We start from the raw sequence: 14269 nt of genomic DNA, 5'->3' as shown, positions 1-14269 counted from the left end.
ACACACACACACACACACACACACACACACACACACACACACACACAGAATATGGCTACTAAATTAAAAAAAAAACTTTTTTTGCGTAAGGATGGCTTAGTATTCTTGTGAACAAGTAATTTAATTATGCTTTGGCTTTGGGTGTTCCACCTCAGAAGTGAGAGGCAAAATACTAATCTAGTGTTCTTATGAAGGTGATATGAGGTTGTATGATATATATAAATGCCATTTGTAAATTGTAAAGTATCTTACAGATACAAAATAATTATTTATGAAATACGATAGATCTCTAGAACCTTATAGTGACAGATGCCAGTTTTATGTACCCCTAATGCTTAAGTTAGTTAGCTTTTGTGTATATCTTTGTTAAGTGAATTACTGTAGCAATTATCCATGATATGTTTTATAGCAATTGCCTCCTATGTTTTATAGCAATTGCCTATTATGTTTTATGTGTGTTCTTGGGATTGTGTATGATGGCTGTTACAATATACTTTCTAGGGGTAAGGTCCCAATGTAGTATTTCTGTTTTGCATGCTCTGATTGCTCCTCTGTAGCCAATTTATGCCTCCATTATGCTGTCACTGGACACAGAGTTGGACAGAGACACTTTTGTAATTCAGCCCTCCCAGTTTGCAGCAGCCGGTGCTGTTCATCCTGAACTAAGTGATGTGTAGTCAATTACAGATGGTTAGGTGCACAGTCTCTAAACAAGACTGTTTAGACTCTTCACTGCACCTGAAAGCCAGCGATCTGATGCTTAGGCTCAGGTCCTGCTTCCAACTCTGAGCTTACCTCTTCTGCTCTCAGAAGCCAGTGCTTTTAAGCTTTAGTTTCTTGGTCAGTAAAGCAGACAGCATAGTAACCTCCATCTTAGTATAGATAAACAAAACAGTTCCTAACCAGTGTGCCGTTTCAGAGGAAACATTCATCTTTGAAAGGTTAACTTCTGCATGGCTCTATAGCATGTCAAATTGAGTTATATATATTTATTTTATTTTTCAGCTGACATGGGTTTTGCCAGACTATTCAATTCTCCTCTAAAGCCACTCGCAGATTTGGATCCAGTAGTTGTGACATTTTGGTATCGGGCTCCAGAACTTTTACTTGGTGCCAGGCATTACACAAAGGCCATCGGTAAGTGCTGAGATGGTTGACAGGCTGAGCCCTCATAAATGTGAACTAGTTCATAATAAAGACAGTGTATATGGAAAGAACACGCACTTCTTCCTTTATGCTCACATAGCTGTTGATATGAAGAATCAGAAAGAGTTAGAACTGTCTTCACAAAAAGAGAATCAGGCCAGGAGTGTCATGCTGGAGAAAAGCTCATCTCCGAGTGTCCTAACCAAGACATGGTGCAATGTTCCAGCTCTTGCTGCTTAGGTCTGCAGAATGGGAATTTGTCCTGAATTTGTCCATTCAGGCAGGAAATACAGCAAATACAGGAAATACTTTGCTCAGCAACTTGCCAGACTACCAAGAAGGAAAAAGAGCAAGAGAAAGAAGAATGATTATAAACATGTTTGTTAGAATTTAATGGTCTTCTTTACAACAGACACTTCCAAGATTTTACTGCCTTACTGCTGAGAAGCCTCAGCTATTGGTAGGGGCTGACAGGTGAGAATCTTCCTTGATTCTGGCGATTTCTTTACCATGAGGAAAAAGAGAAGACAAGGAGAGAGTAAACAGTGGCCTAAAGGTCTGGGCTTGTAGCGTCTTGATTGTAGGGACTTCATCCCTTTTCTTTAAAGCTTCTGTCTCCTGCTGCGAGTAGAGCGCTGATCACATTGGCTGTTGTTACGCTCTGCTTAACAGAGGCGCTAAGAGTATATTGTTACTCAAAATCCACAGGAAACACAATCCTGTATGTGTTTAACAAGCTTCTAAACATGCTGTACACTCAAAGCGCTGTGAGTGTGCTTTCTGTATTTAGGAAGATGCAGTTAGCTTCCTAGCTGATTCATGGGTAAAAATCACAGTGCCTTATTTATCAGAAGGTCTGATTTCTTCAAAATCCAGATACCAGAAATACTTAAGACTGTAGCATAGTGCTGAAATAGTGTAAAATATTCGTAAATATTACTAAACGTTTGCAAAAGCCTAGTGGCCTCGGAATTGTTGGGACAAGTGTGTTTGAGGAATGTGAGTGTGATGTTAGCTCGTGTCCAGTCAGATCAGAGGCTGTGGAAGCCATGCCATCAGTGGAGTGCCTGGGGTGGCTCCAAGACTGAGCGCTAAAAACCAGCACCCTTTTGTATTCCAATCGAATGGGATTGCTTTCTTGTTATCCAGGTCTTTTCCTACCAACTGTTGGGAGCAGTCTCTCAGATAACTCAGAAAGCAGCAGAAGATAAGGGGAGAAGTCTGAGAGTGTGTGGGGAAGGGTTACTTGGGAATTAATAGGATCTTAAAACAGACAAGATGGTATATAACTCAGGGCATAGGGAGGGTGGCATTACAGTGTGTAACATGATCTTGTCACCCATCAGTGCATAGGGCCACACTGATAGCTATCCTGGTATTCTTGCAACTCGGAGACTGAGCATGCTTGGTAGAGGGTGTAGAGTCAGTAGCAATCCATGTGTTCTGGCCCTCACCTACAACCAGTAGAATAAAAAAGGGAGAGTTCTCATTAAGAAAAGGAATATTTAGCCAGAAGTTTTTGGGGTTTTTTTCCTGCTAATATTGTTTTCTGCCGTGCCTTAGTTACTTTTTAATTACTGTGATAAAAATACCGTGAGCAAAGCAACTTAGAAAAGTAAGAAATTTAATTTTGGGCTCACAGTGAGCCCATGATGGTCAGGGTGTGGGGAGCCTTCTATCGGGCAGGAAGGCAGGGAAGACAGGATGCTGTAGCTTTAGCTGAGGTTTGCTTCTGGACCCACAAGGCTGGGAGAACTAACAGGGCCAGCGGCACACCTCCTCCAGCAAGGCCGCACCTCCTGATCCTTTCCAAATAGTTTTACCGACTGGGGACCAAGTGTCCAAATAGGAGCCTATGGCGGTTCCTTTCATTCAAACCGCCACACTCACCCAAGTTGGTGTTATGCATACAGTGCTTTTCACATACCTTCCTGGCAGTGTGCTACGCGCCTTACACACTGGAGAGCAGTCTTTGAGAAGCACAGTTGTAGGAAAATAGATGTGGTGGAGTTCTTGTTGTAGCTATATATTTGTTGCATTGTTTTTAATAAATGTAATTGGCCATGAATTAAAAATCAACTATTTTTCCTTCTAAGGAGAACTGATTTGAATGTTAACCAGCTTGCAACTTATTTGCTCAGTTAGTGAGATTTAGCACGTGAGGTAAAAACGTAATTACTTAGTAGGTGCTTATACCTGTAATGCTAGTGCTTGGGAAGATGCAGATGCAAGCAAGGTTGTGAGTGAGCTCAAGGCCAGCCTGTGCTATGCAGCCAGACCATAGCTCATCTCCAAAACGAAATCATCATCGCCAGTTTTAGTCAGGTCCTAATTATCCATTCACATTGGAAGCTATACAGATTATTAAGATAGGATAAAGAATAACTTCCAAATCAGATATCTTTGGGTTTAAAATATATTCATAACAATGTTTATAAACACACACATAGTTTTCACTCATTCTCACCTGGTTCATGTCAGAAACAAGTATAAATGATGAAAGAGCTAGATGGGAATATAAAATTATAAGATAGTGTTGGCAGGAAACAATTTAACACTGCTTGCTTCTCTGAAGTTCATAAGGAAGTCTAGATTTTGCTTTCTGTCCTTTGAATAAAGGACCAATCAGGAATTAACATGACTAGCAACTTAGAGTAGCAGTATAGTCACTGAGTGTATTAAAAGCAGCAAGGAGGAAGAAAACTGATGAGTGTCAGACAGCATGGTGTGGAGGATAGGAAAGAATTTTAAAAGTAGACACAGAATATTACTGCATGGTGCTGATGGATGGTCACGATGATGACCTTGGCTGTATCATTAAAGAAGATTAGATTATGTTTTCTAGCCTGTAGATGGTGTTGTGGTGGACAGTGGTTACTGAAGGCTGTCTCCCACTATCCAGAAGGCCTATATCTGCAAAGAGAAGTATCTGAATGGTCAGAGAAGAGAGACATTACAACATGGTTTTCTGTTGGGCAGTTTGTTTTAAAAGAGAGATACTGACACTAATTCTAGATAATGCATATAATTAAACTATTTGCTTCTGTAGTTTATCTTCAGGATATGTTGTATTTGGCCTTGTGGTAAACTTAATTCTTTTCTACATCATACCATATTACTAACAATATTATCTACTTATACTTACTAAATACCATTTATCAAAATGGACAAATGTGAATATATCTCAGAAGTTAATTGACTTATGCATATAAAACATTATAGGTATATAGAGTCCTAAAATATAAGTTATGTCTTCAATATAAAAAGCCTAAGTACAGACACACATTAGCAACGTTAAGTAGTAAAACTGTCATTTAAGTAACCCACTACTTTAGTGCTGGTGGGATCAAGCCTGGGGTCTTCTGCAGCCAGACAGTATCCAGCCACAACTGTAGCTCCTACACGCCAGCTACGTACATGCTCAGTCCTGAAGGTTTCAGTAGTGGTGAGGCGACAGCTAAGGGAGTATGTTAAGATAGAATGTGTCTCACTGGTGTCGTGCAGCACTTGTAGATACTCACTTAGCTTATTAACTTCTAGACTTGGAATTTTGGAGAAATGGACTTTTGTAGTTTTGCAGGCAGAAGTTGAGTTTTCCACAGTCCTTCTGCTCTCTCTGTAGACTTAAGATTAAAGAAACTCTTATGCTTGCTGATGATAATATTGTTTTCATCCAATCAGATCCGAGTATCATATGGCCTGTTAAATGATCGAATAAATGCTTCGGTGATTAAATTAGTGCTGACATTTGGAAAGAAATTTATTGTGTCAAGTATGGTAGCACAAGCCTGGGATACCAGCAGTTGGAATGATGAAGCAGAAAATTCATAAGAGTTTGAGGCCAGCCTTGGCTATAAAATGAGTTCTTTCAAACTGCCACCAAGAAAGAATCCATTGTTTGGCTTCTCATATCTTTGTGTGAGATCCTGAGATCAAACTAGACTTGCATGGCCGATGCCGTTAGCCATCTTGCTGGCTCTATGTAAATCTTATTTTTATTTATTTAAGGGGAGAATCTCTTGTGTCTCAGGCTGGTTTTGAATTTTTGGTATAGCTGAGGGTGACCTAGAACTTCTGGTACTTCCACTTTTCAAGGGCTGAGATTACAGATGTGTGACACTGTGGCCTGTGGTTTTGTGGTACTGGATTGAGCCTAAGACCTTGTGCATTCCAGGCAAACTGAACTACATACCAGCCACTGTATGCTTCCTTAATATGCTTATTAGACTTTACATACTGCTCTACTTAAGCGTATTTTGTATGTATTTTGGAGTTCTATCAGGGAATTGTAACTAAGGAAATGAATGCATTTGTATAAACAGTTGTTTTTCTTTTCATAGATATATGGGCAATAGGCTGCATATTTGCTGAACTGTTGACTTCAGAACCAATTTTCCACTGTCGTCAGGAGGACATAAAAACAAGCAATCCTTTCCATCATGATCAACTAGATCGAATATTTAGTGTCATGGGGTTTCCTGCAGGTAATTTTTGCCATTTCTAAATAGCTATTTTGAGTTATATTTCAAAAGTGGTCCTCTATAAAAGTATGCATAAAGTTTTTGTTTATTTTTAAACTTAAAAAAAAAAGACTTTTAATAAGATATTTTCAATTTTAAAAACTTTTTTTTTTTTTTTTTTAAAGATAAAGACTGGGAAGATATTAGAAAAATGCCAGAGTACCCAACACTTCAGAAAGACTTTCGAAGAACAACGTAAGTAATTCCAGATTCTCTTGGTCCATGGATGCTGGGAAACACAACCAAAACTCTGAGACTGAGTTGTTCATGAACAACAGAAGTTGCTTTCCTACACTAATGGAGGTGGGGTTGCTGAGGGTGCAGGTGCTGGCAGGTGTCTGCCCTTTCTGCTGCGGTGTCCCATGGGAGAAGGCAAAGGCTGTAAACAGTGTAGAACGTCATCGATAGGTCGTCAGGGCCCTTCATAGTCACAGACCCTTCCGTCACAAACGCCCTTGAAGTCATCGCTGTTATACATACAGGAGAGTAAATTTCAGCACGAATGTCTTACGTGATACAAATATACAGACATGTTAATTACAGATTGTAGCTAGTGCAGGAAAATTCACTCCTTTTTCTTTTGAAGGATATAGATTTAAACCAGAGACTCAGATGTTAGTTAGTGCCTGTATTTTAAAGAATATATTTTAACATATACCCAATTTTAGGGCTGTGATATTTAAAAACAGAGGCCAGGCAGGCCTGGTGGCACACACCTTTAATCCCAGCACTTGGGAAGCAGAGGCAGACGAATCTCTGAGTTCAAGGCCAGCCTGGTCTACAGAGACAACCAGGGCCACACAGAGAAACCTTGTCTTGAAAACCAAAATAAAATGAAAAGCTGCAGTCTGAATATGAGAAAGGTCTCTGCCCAATACGACAGCTGTGGTTTTAAGCTCTGGTGACTGACATGCTGTAGTGAGAAACTGGGAAGGGTGGCAGGGTAGTCCAGGATCTGATAAAACAAACTGCTGGAGACATGTATGTTGATAGAAGGGAAGGGAAGGGCGAAGGCCAGCTGTTAGCCCGGCTTCCCTGAGAACTGACAGAGTGTGTGCATGCCTGCGCACGTGTGCATGCATGTGAGCATGTTGGTTTATGGGATGTAGTCCAGTTAGCCCAGCAATGTTCATCTTATACTGGAGAGGCTTAGAATCTGGAGGTTGTTCAGTCCATGGGCCCGATGTCTTAGCAGTCTCAGTCTGGCACTGAAGGCCTTGACTCCTGGAGAGCTGCCAGTCTTCCATTTATATTGGCATTCCAAAGAAGTTGCTTTAATACTGGTGAAGAAATACCACAGCAACAGGAGAGGTAGACTTGCCAACAAGAGTGAGGACAAGCAGGCAAAAAGGTTTTCTTCTTTCATGCCTTTATCTGGGCTGCCCCCTGGAGGTGCTACCCACATTTAGGGTGGGGCTTCCTGCTTCCGATAATCCCAGAAAAGAAAACCCCTCCCATTCCCAGCACCTCCCCGGCAGCTCACAGCTGTCCATAACTCCAGTTCCAGGGGATCCTACACCTTCTTCAGGCTCCCAGTAGGCACTGCATGATCATGGTACACAGTTGTGCATGCAGCCAAAATGCCAAAACACAGAAAATGAGAGAGAAGGGACTGGAGAGATGGCTTAGCAGTTAAGAGCACTTGCAGCTCTTGCAGAGGACCCAGGTTCAGGTCTCAGCACTGCAGGACAGTTGACCATTGTCTAGTGCTCTCTGCAAGCATTGCAAGTGTGTGGTGTTAAAACACATTAAAAAACAAGTAATGATCATGAGGTCTCTCACAGGAGTGCCCTGGGAGTTTGTATTGTCACTGATCCGGAAGTGCAGTCAAGTTAGAAACAGGACCCCTTCATCTTACCAGGACCATCTCATACAGGACAGGGTGTAGAAAGAAAAGCAGGTATCAGGAGGGAACCCTGTTCCACATAGCCTTCCATAGGCACTGTCACCTCTGTCATGCAGAGTAACACACATCTTAGACTTTTCGCCTGGGTTGCTGTGTCACTGCACAGTTTCCCTGGCAAACTGCACAGCCTTGATGGCCGTGGCTTAGCACCAGTTAAGCCTGTAGCGCCTAGTTTGTACAGCGCACAAATCTCATACCTGGGCCAGGGAGTGTGACTCGAGTTGGAGACACTTGGAGCTCAAGCCTGATGACCTGACTGAGGGATGTGACTTGTTCGCTGGCTCCACATGCATATTGTGGCACACAAACACACATATGCACACAAACATAAACATGTATATACACACAAAAACATATCTTTTTTCAAAGTGTACTAAAGTTTTGGACTAGAAAAATATTTTTTGTTTTTTTGCAGGGGGAGGTTAGATTCTAAAAATGCTTTGGATTTCAATTTTTGGGGTTAGACCTGTCAAACCTGTGTATCTCACTCAAGTGTATCCCCAGTTTCACTTATTAAACCACCAATGGAATCTCCGTCTGAAATAGACTCCTGTTTGTCCTCTTAGGCTTAAACCTTTGCACCTTTCATGTTGTAAGAAATGACTCCATATTCTCCTAATTGTTGAAGCCCTAGGCCCGGGACACACCTGTCACTCTTCATGCATTTCACTTGCACCTACCTCACAGAATCCAAATGATTAGCAAATCTACTCAGTTCTTTTTTTTTCTAGAAATGCTCTGAATCTGTTTCTAGCCATCAGTTTTGCCAACATAGTTAGACGACCAGTAGGTTTCCCTTACAATCCTTCAGTGGCTCCCTGTGCTGTGTTTGTCCCCTCTTCATTCTGACTCATTGCACACTGCCAGCATGGGCAAAGCAGATTGAAGAAACTGGGTATGATGACAAAGCCCAGTCTTCGGGAGGCTGACACAGATCAGTGAGTTTGAGGCCAGCCTGGGCTGCGATGTAGTGAGTACCAGGCTAGCCAGGGCTGCATAAGCAAAACCTTTGTCTCAATAAATAAGTAAATAAATACAGCAAAATGAATGCACCACTTTTATCATCATTTTCCATTGCTTTCTGTTCTTTAACAGTTGCCAAGCCTTGGCTACAGAAGCCACAACTTATCCCTTGGCCTCTCCATGTTTCACCTTCTGTAGCCTAGCATTATAGATGCTCCATGTTTCACAGTCCTTCAGCTCTCTTTGACCTTTGGAATTTTGCATACATGTTTTCTTCCCACCACTTTCATCATACTGATTGTTGCTTGCTCTTCGCACTTAGTCCTTCGGTCTGGGTTCCCTGACCTTCTGGCCCAGATTGTTCCCCTTTGTGCTTGTCTTGCCTCCTGTAGTGCTGTTCTTGTCGGTGTTCATTGTATACTACATCTTTACACACTGTAGGAGTCCCCTCTACCCCATTGCATGTATCCGTCCCTGTGCCCTGGCATATACTATATGTTTATTCATTTATTTTCTTAATTTATTTTTATTTTATTTTCATTGGGTTTTGCTGCATGTATGTCTGTGTGAGGGTGTCAGAAGCCCTGGAACTGGAGTTAATAGACAGTGGTGAGTTGACATGAGGGTGCTGGGAATTGAACCCAGGTCCTCTGGAAGAGCGACCAGTGCTCTTAACTGCTGAGCTATCTCTCCAACTGCCAGTACTCATTAATTTTAGAATTAACTGCTTCTAATGCACCACATAGTGCTAGGCTGTAGTTTAATGGAGTGCTAATCTACCATATACAAGGCCCTGGCTTCAGTCTTCAGAAAAAGAAAAAGCATGGCCCAGTGCCCACCCTTGCCCCTATAATGACTGACAGAAGATGGCCCAGCAGGTGAGATTGCCCCCAGAGTTCTGCAATATGTATGGGTCTAATCTAACACATAAAAGTTACTCGGGTAAGCCATTCACAGTAGCAGCTCATGGGGAATTTCAGCACTTGGAGAAGGAGAGATTACTTAGTCCCAAGCCAGCCTACCACAGAGTGAGGTCCTGCAAACAAAGAGAAACAGTCTGGGCGTGGTGGCACACACCTTTGATGCCAGGCTGAAGAAGGTTGATCTGTGAGTTAAGCTAGCCTGGTTTACAGAATGGAGCTCCAAGCCAGCCAGGGCTACATAACGAAAACAGAGTATGTAGAAAACAAATCTAGAAATTACTATTTCAGATAAAATAGTATTTCAAAAGTAAAAGAATTTTAACTTGCTTTATATTATCAGAAAAAAAAAAAAAAACACTGCGTGTAAATTGCTAAGAGTAAAGATAGATGTTTTGTGACTGTTCTAAGGTGTCAACTCCAGGTGGCTCACTGGAAAGAAAGTGAGGCTGAGGGCATCAGGCAGCTCACTGCAAACATGTGGATTTAAGTCCTGAGCAAGCCAAAAGGGAGGAAGCATGCATTTGAAGGAAATAATTAGATTTACTTTGAAAACCTGAATGTTCAAATAAACACAGTTTGATAGATAGTTTAAAAGTCTATATCATTTGGAAACTGTTTAGTCCTTAGAAAAGAATAATTCAGAAAATAAACAGTTAATCTTAACTTTAACACTAAGAAAAAAAAAGACAAGCTATAATTGTATGTGTACAGTTGAATTCAGCAGTAAGACAAATCCAGGCTTTTCATGTGATAGAAACAACCTAGCACCCAGCATTAACTCCGGAAATCATTAAAAGAAGGAAAAGAAGATCTAAGACAGGTAGAGAAATTTGATTTCTCTGTAAAGTGTCAGGGCTCTTCCCATTACCAAACCCAGTGTCTACCGTGTTCATGACTTCTCTGAGTCACAGCTCAGCATTGTCCAGAGCACAGTGAACGGACGCCTCAGCTGCTGCCTTCTGTGAGGGTGAGTGCTCTTGGAGGCTTGTTACAAATGTAGTCCCTGAAGTGGGTGCTGTTGTTATGCCCAGATCTTAAGGTCCCCAAAGACCACCAGGAGCCGCACCACATATGCAAGAGCAAAGAGCTTTATTCAGGCTTAAGCTCGGTCTCTCCACCATCACCAATGTCACCAACACAGCGGAACAGAGAGGAGAGCCCCAGCTACTGCACAGCAGGGTTTTTATTGGGGTTTGTTTGAGCAAGAACTGGGAATTCCAGCTTAGCAGTTACTCGATTGGATGACATTCAGCAAGGGCCGTCAGTGATTACAAAGTGATTGGCTAACTAACGTAACATTAAGCAAGCTATCTATAGACTTGAGGAATGTTAGGTATTTTCTGTGCTATGAAATGTCCTTCTACACGGGCGGTGGGCTGCCCAGCACCGGTACCCAACCCTGAGATAAGATACCTTCCCATTCTTGTAGTTATCCTCAGGCTGTTCCTTGGGCAGGGAATTTTATGACTTGGGGTGGGGTGGGGTCACTAGTTCCTGGTGATTTTGGGGGGTGTTAGGCCTGGTTCTCTCATTGTTGTCCCAGATAACCTAGAGGCTGAAATGGACTTGAGAGCAGCCTGAGCAGTACAGCAAAGCCCGTCTAAAGAGGTTGCTCTTGCACAGGCCCAGTTAGGTTCCCAGTACTCACGTGGCGGCTCACAGCCATCTGTAATTCCAGTTCCTTGAACTCATAGATCCACCTGCCTCTGTCTCCTGAGTGCTGTGATTAAAGGCTTGTGCCATCTCCACTGCCCTATTTAAATACTCTTAAAAGGCACCAATCCTGCTTCAAAAATAAAGAATGAAAGAAAAGGGAAATTATCAAATACTAACAATGGTTTATGTCTTTATGTATGTAAAGTATGTAGTATACTTAGAATACACATTAATCCCCCCCACTCACCTCTCAGCCTAAGAAGTAGGATGTTTCGAAGTATACTGCCATCTCTGGGTACTTCCCTCTCTGTTTTCATCTCTCCCAGAGGGAAGACAGGATACTCTGGATTTGTCTTTATGATCCCACAGTTTTATCGTATGTGGATATATCTCTAGAATTTATTCAGTTTAACATGTCTTTGAGCTTTATATAAATGGTGTCATTTATCTTCCCCATTCAGTTTTACATATTTATGACATTTCATTTATTCAGTGAGTATAGTAACAATTGATTTACCTAGTGGGTGGATATTTGCTTGTTTATAGGTTTGGGGTTGGTGTTTGGTTTTTGTTTTGTTTGTATTACAAAAATGCTAGTAAGAATATTCTCATATGTCCTGATACTCATGTCTAAACCTAACCCTGGTGACAAGCCTGTGGTCCTAGCTGCTCAGAAGGCTGAAACAGGAAGATGGCTCAAGGCCAGCCTGTACAACTTACTAAGATCTGTCTCAAAATAAAAAGGGGGGAAAGATAGGGAGATGATGTTCAGCTGTGGAGAACTTGCCTGCCATGCATGATTTAGGATGTCTGGCACTGCAGAAGCAGAAACAAAGCAAGCCATCTTAGACATGAGCGTGTGTCAGAATAGTTGCTGGCTTTCAGGGTCTATGTATTTTCAGCTCTGATGGTTATACGTAAGCATATCCAAAGTGACTACAGCATGCGGCTTGTAGTTTCTAGCAACCCTGGTTCTTCATAATGTGTCAGTACTGTGTAATGTGATGTGTAATGTGTTTGCACATACACCTTAAAGATACGTGCCTTAGAAGTGTTCTTTCAGAATATGAATAACTCGTGTCCTCCTGGCGTGTGCTTGTGTCCTTGCAGGTATGCCAACAGCAGCCTCATAAAGTACATGGAGAAACACAAGGTCAAGCCTGACAGCAAGGTGTTCCTCCTGGTAGGTGCCTCTCTCAGCCTGGACCTGATGCTCATGTGCTCACCTTACTCTGGTCCCTGGTCCCTGTGGAATTGTCCCAGCTAGTCTTCCTTTAGAAAGGAGGCAATAAACAAACAAACAAACAAATAAATAAAGTGCTGGACACTTGAGAAATTAAATCTTATTCTATTAAGGAATCATCCTTGACATCCTAAGTGATTCAGATCAGGAAAAAAAGAACTTTCAGGAGCCTTGAGGGTGATTTCATGCCTATGTGGATAGTGTACTAATCGTACAATGAACAGTACAGGATGATATGATGGAGAGGTGAGGGCCAGTAAGGTGACTCAGGGGTCAGAGCACATGCTGCCAAGCCTCGACAACCTGGGTCTGAGCCACAGTCCCTGGAACCCACATGGAAGCACTGACTGTAAACACACGTCCATGTGTGCAAGAGGTGAATTTGGTGTCATATGAGACAATGCAGAAGTCAAGTAGTTGACTTGGCAGCAACCTTTTCGTGTGTTGTCACAGTTCTTATTTGTTGCTCTAGCTTCAGAAACTCCTTACCATGGATCCAACCAAGAGAATCACCTCAGAGCAGGCTCTGCAGGACCCTTACTTTCAGGAGGACCCTCTGCCAACATTGGAGTACGTACCGCTTGCTTTCTCCATGTTCTTTGCTCAAGTTGAAAGTGTTGGCTGCTGCTGAAAGCCAGGGGGCCACTTCACTTGCTTGACATGTTCCGCTTTGCTCATGTCGACTGCTGCAGAGAAAATCTCAGAGAAAGGCCCATGCCAGCTTCATAGATGAAAGCCAGAGCAGAAGAGATGCAGCTCAGCTGCCAGGCAACAAGAGCAGAGGTTAACCCGGGAGTGGTGCACCCCGAGGACGCCCCTCCCCTCCCCTCCCTTATCTCACCAAGCATGTGCTCCAGGTTCCTGTGTATTAGACATACTTTTTATTTTTCTCTTCTGGAGGGAAAATTTATTTTCATGGGGAAGCAAAAACAAGGTCAGTTTAGCTTGGTGCTGATGAAGTAGTGCAGAGCTCTACACATGAGTCGGCCAGCAGCAGGTGACCTCAGCGCTGACAGTGGCCCCCAGCAGGAAGGGCTCCTTCCTTATTGAGCAAAAGAAGCTGTTTGCTGGTGTCCAGCAAGCACCAGCCACAGTAGAGAATAGGCTGTAAGTTAAGAAAGGAAAGGTAAAACTTTAAAGTAAGGTTATGGAGTTAAAGATTTTAGGTGTTGACATGTATTTCTTCTAAATGGTTTTCAGTGTGTTCGCTGGCTGCCAGATTCCATACCCCAAAAGAGAATTCCTTAATGAAGATGAACCGGAGGAGAAAGGCGACAAGGTATGAGCTTCATGCAGCACTAGCTTTCAGAGAGTAAGATCAGTGAAGACATACTTGGGGGGCATACTTTGATGACCTCTGTAATTTTGCTCACCTGTTATTTAACTTAGGTTTATTTGCTCTTTGTGGAAGTTTGTACTTTGAAGTTTAAACTGAACTTCCTATTTTATCTTAGTAACCCATTCTGTTCCCAGTTCTTTCTCATTTTATTTGCATGGTGTCATCTCCACCTTGCTGTGCTTTTGTGGGTATCAGCTCTTTGCTTTATGTTAATTGAATGTATTAGCCACTTTCCAGCACTCTGTTTTTCAGAGTCCTGACTAAAAGGGGGTTTGGCTGTTTGGGGAGAGTAATGGTATTTCCCATGTCCTTATGACCCCCACAGAAATATCTGTTTAATTTGGAGATGCACAGTGAACTTCAGAGAGTGTTACTATTCAGGGCTCACTATGTTAATCTTTGGGAATGATGTATTTTAAAAGTTACCATCTCCAGTAGTTCAGTTCAGTCACCCCATGTAGCCAGGCCTTATACCCCAGGTGTGTCACCATTCATCTGGCTCCACAGTAAGACCTTCCTTCCTTCCTTCCTTCCTTCCTTCCTTCCTTCCTTCCTTCCTTCCTTCCTTCCTTC

The 14269-nt window shown here is 42.3% G+C and overlaps 1 protein-coding gene across 1 annotated transcript in view; it reads left to right on the top strand.

Annotated features, from left to right (window-relative positions):
• The window catches only part of Cdk19 (cyclin dependent kinase 19), a 144182-nt gene that overhangs the window by 123699 nt on the left and 6214 nt on the right, over positions 1–14269 (top strand). Inside the window, exons 6-11 of the mRNA XM_055615907.1 lie at positions 1006–1137; positions 5487–5630; positions 5792–5861; positions 12225–12297; positions 12830–12927; positions 13558–13636. Coding sequence (XP_055471882.1) covers positions 1006–1137; positions 5487–5630; positions 5792–5861; positions 12225–12297; positions 12830–12927; positions 13558–13636 — 596 coding nt within the window. The remainder of the gene's footprint in view (positions 1–1005; positions 1138–5486; positions 5631–5791; positions 5862–12224; positions 12298–12829; positions 12928–13557; positions 13637–14269) is intronic.

Source organism: Psammomys obesus, unplaced genomic scaffold, assembly GCF_907164565.1.
Source record: "Psammomys obesus unplaced genomic scaffold, mPsaObe1.curated_primary_1811, whole genome shotgun sequence".
Taxonomy (NCBI): Eukaryota; Metazoa; Chordata; class Mammalia; order Rodentia; family Muridae; genus Psammomys; species Psammomys obesus.
Note: the sequence above shows the minus strand (reverse complement) of the source record. Positions and strands in the feature narration are given on the sequence as shown.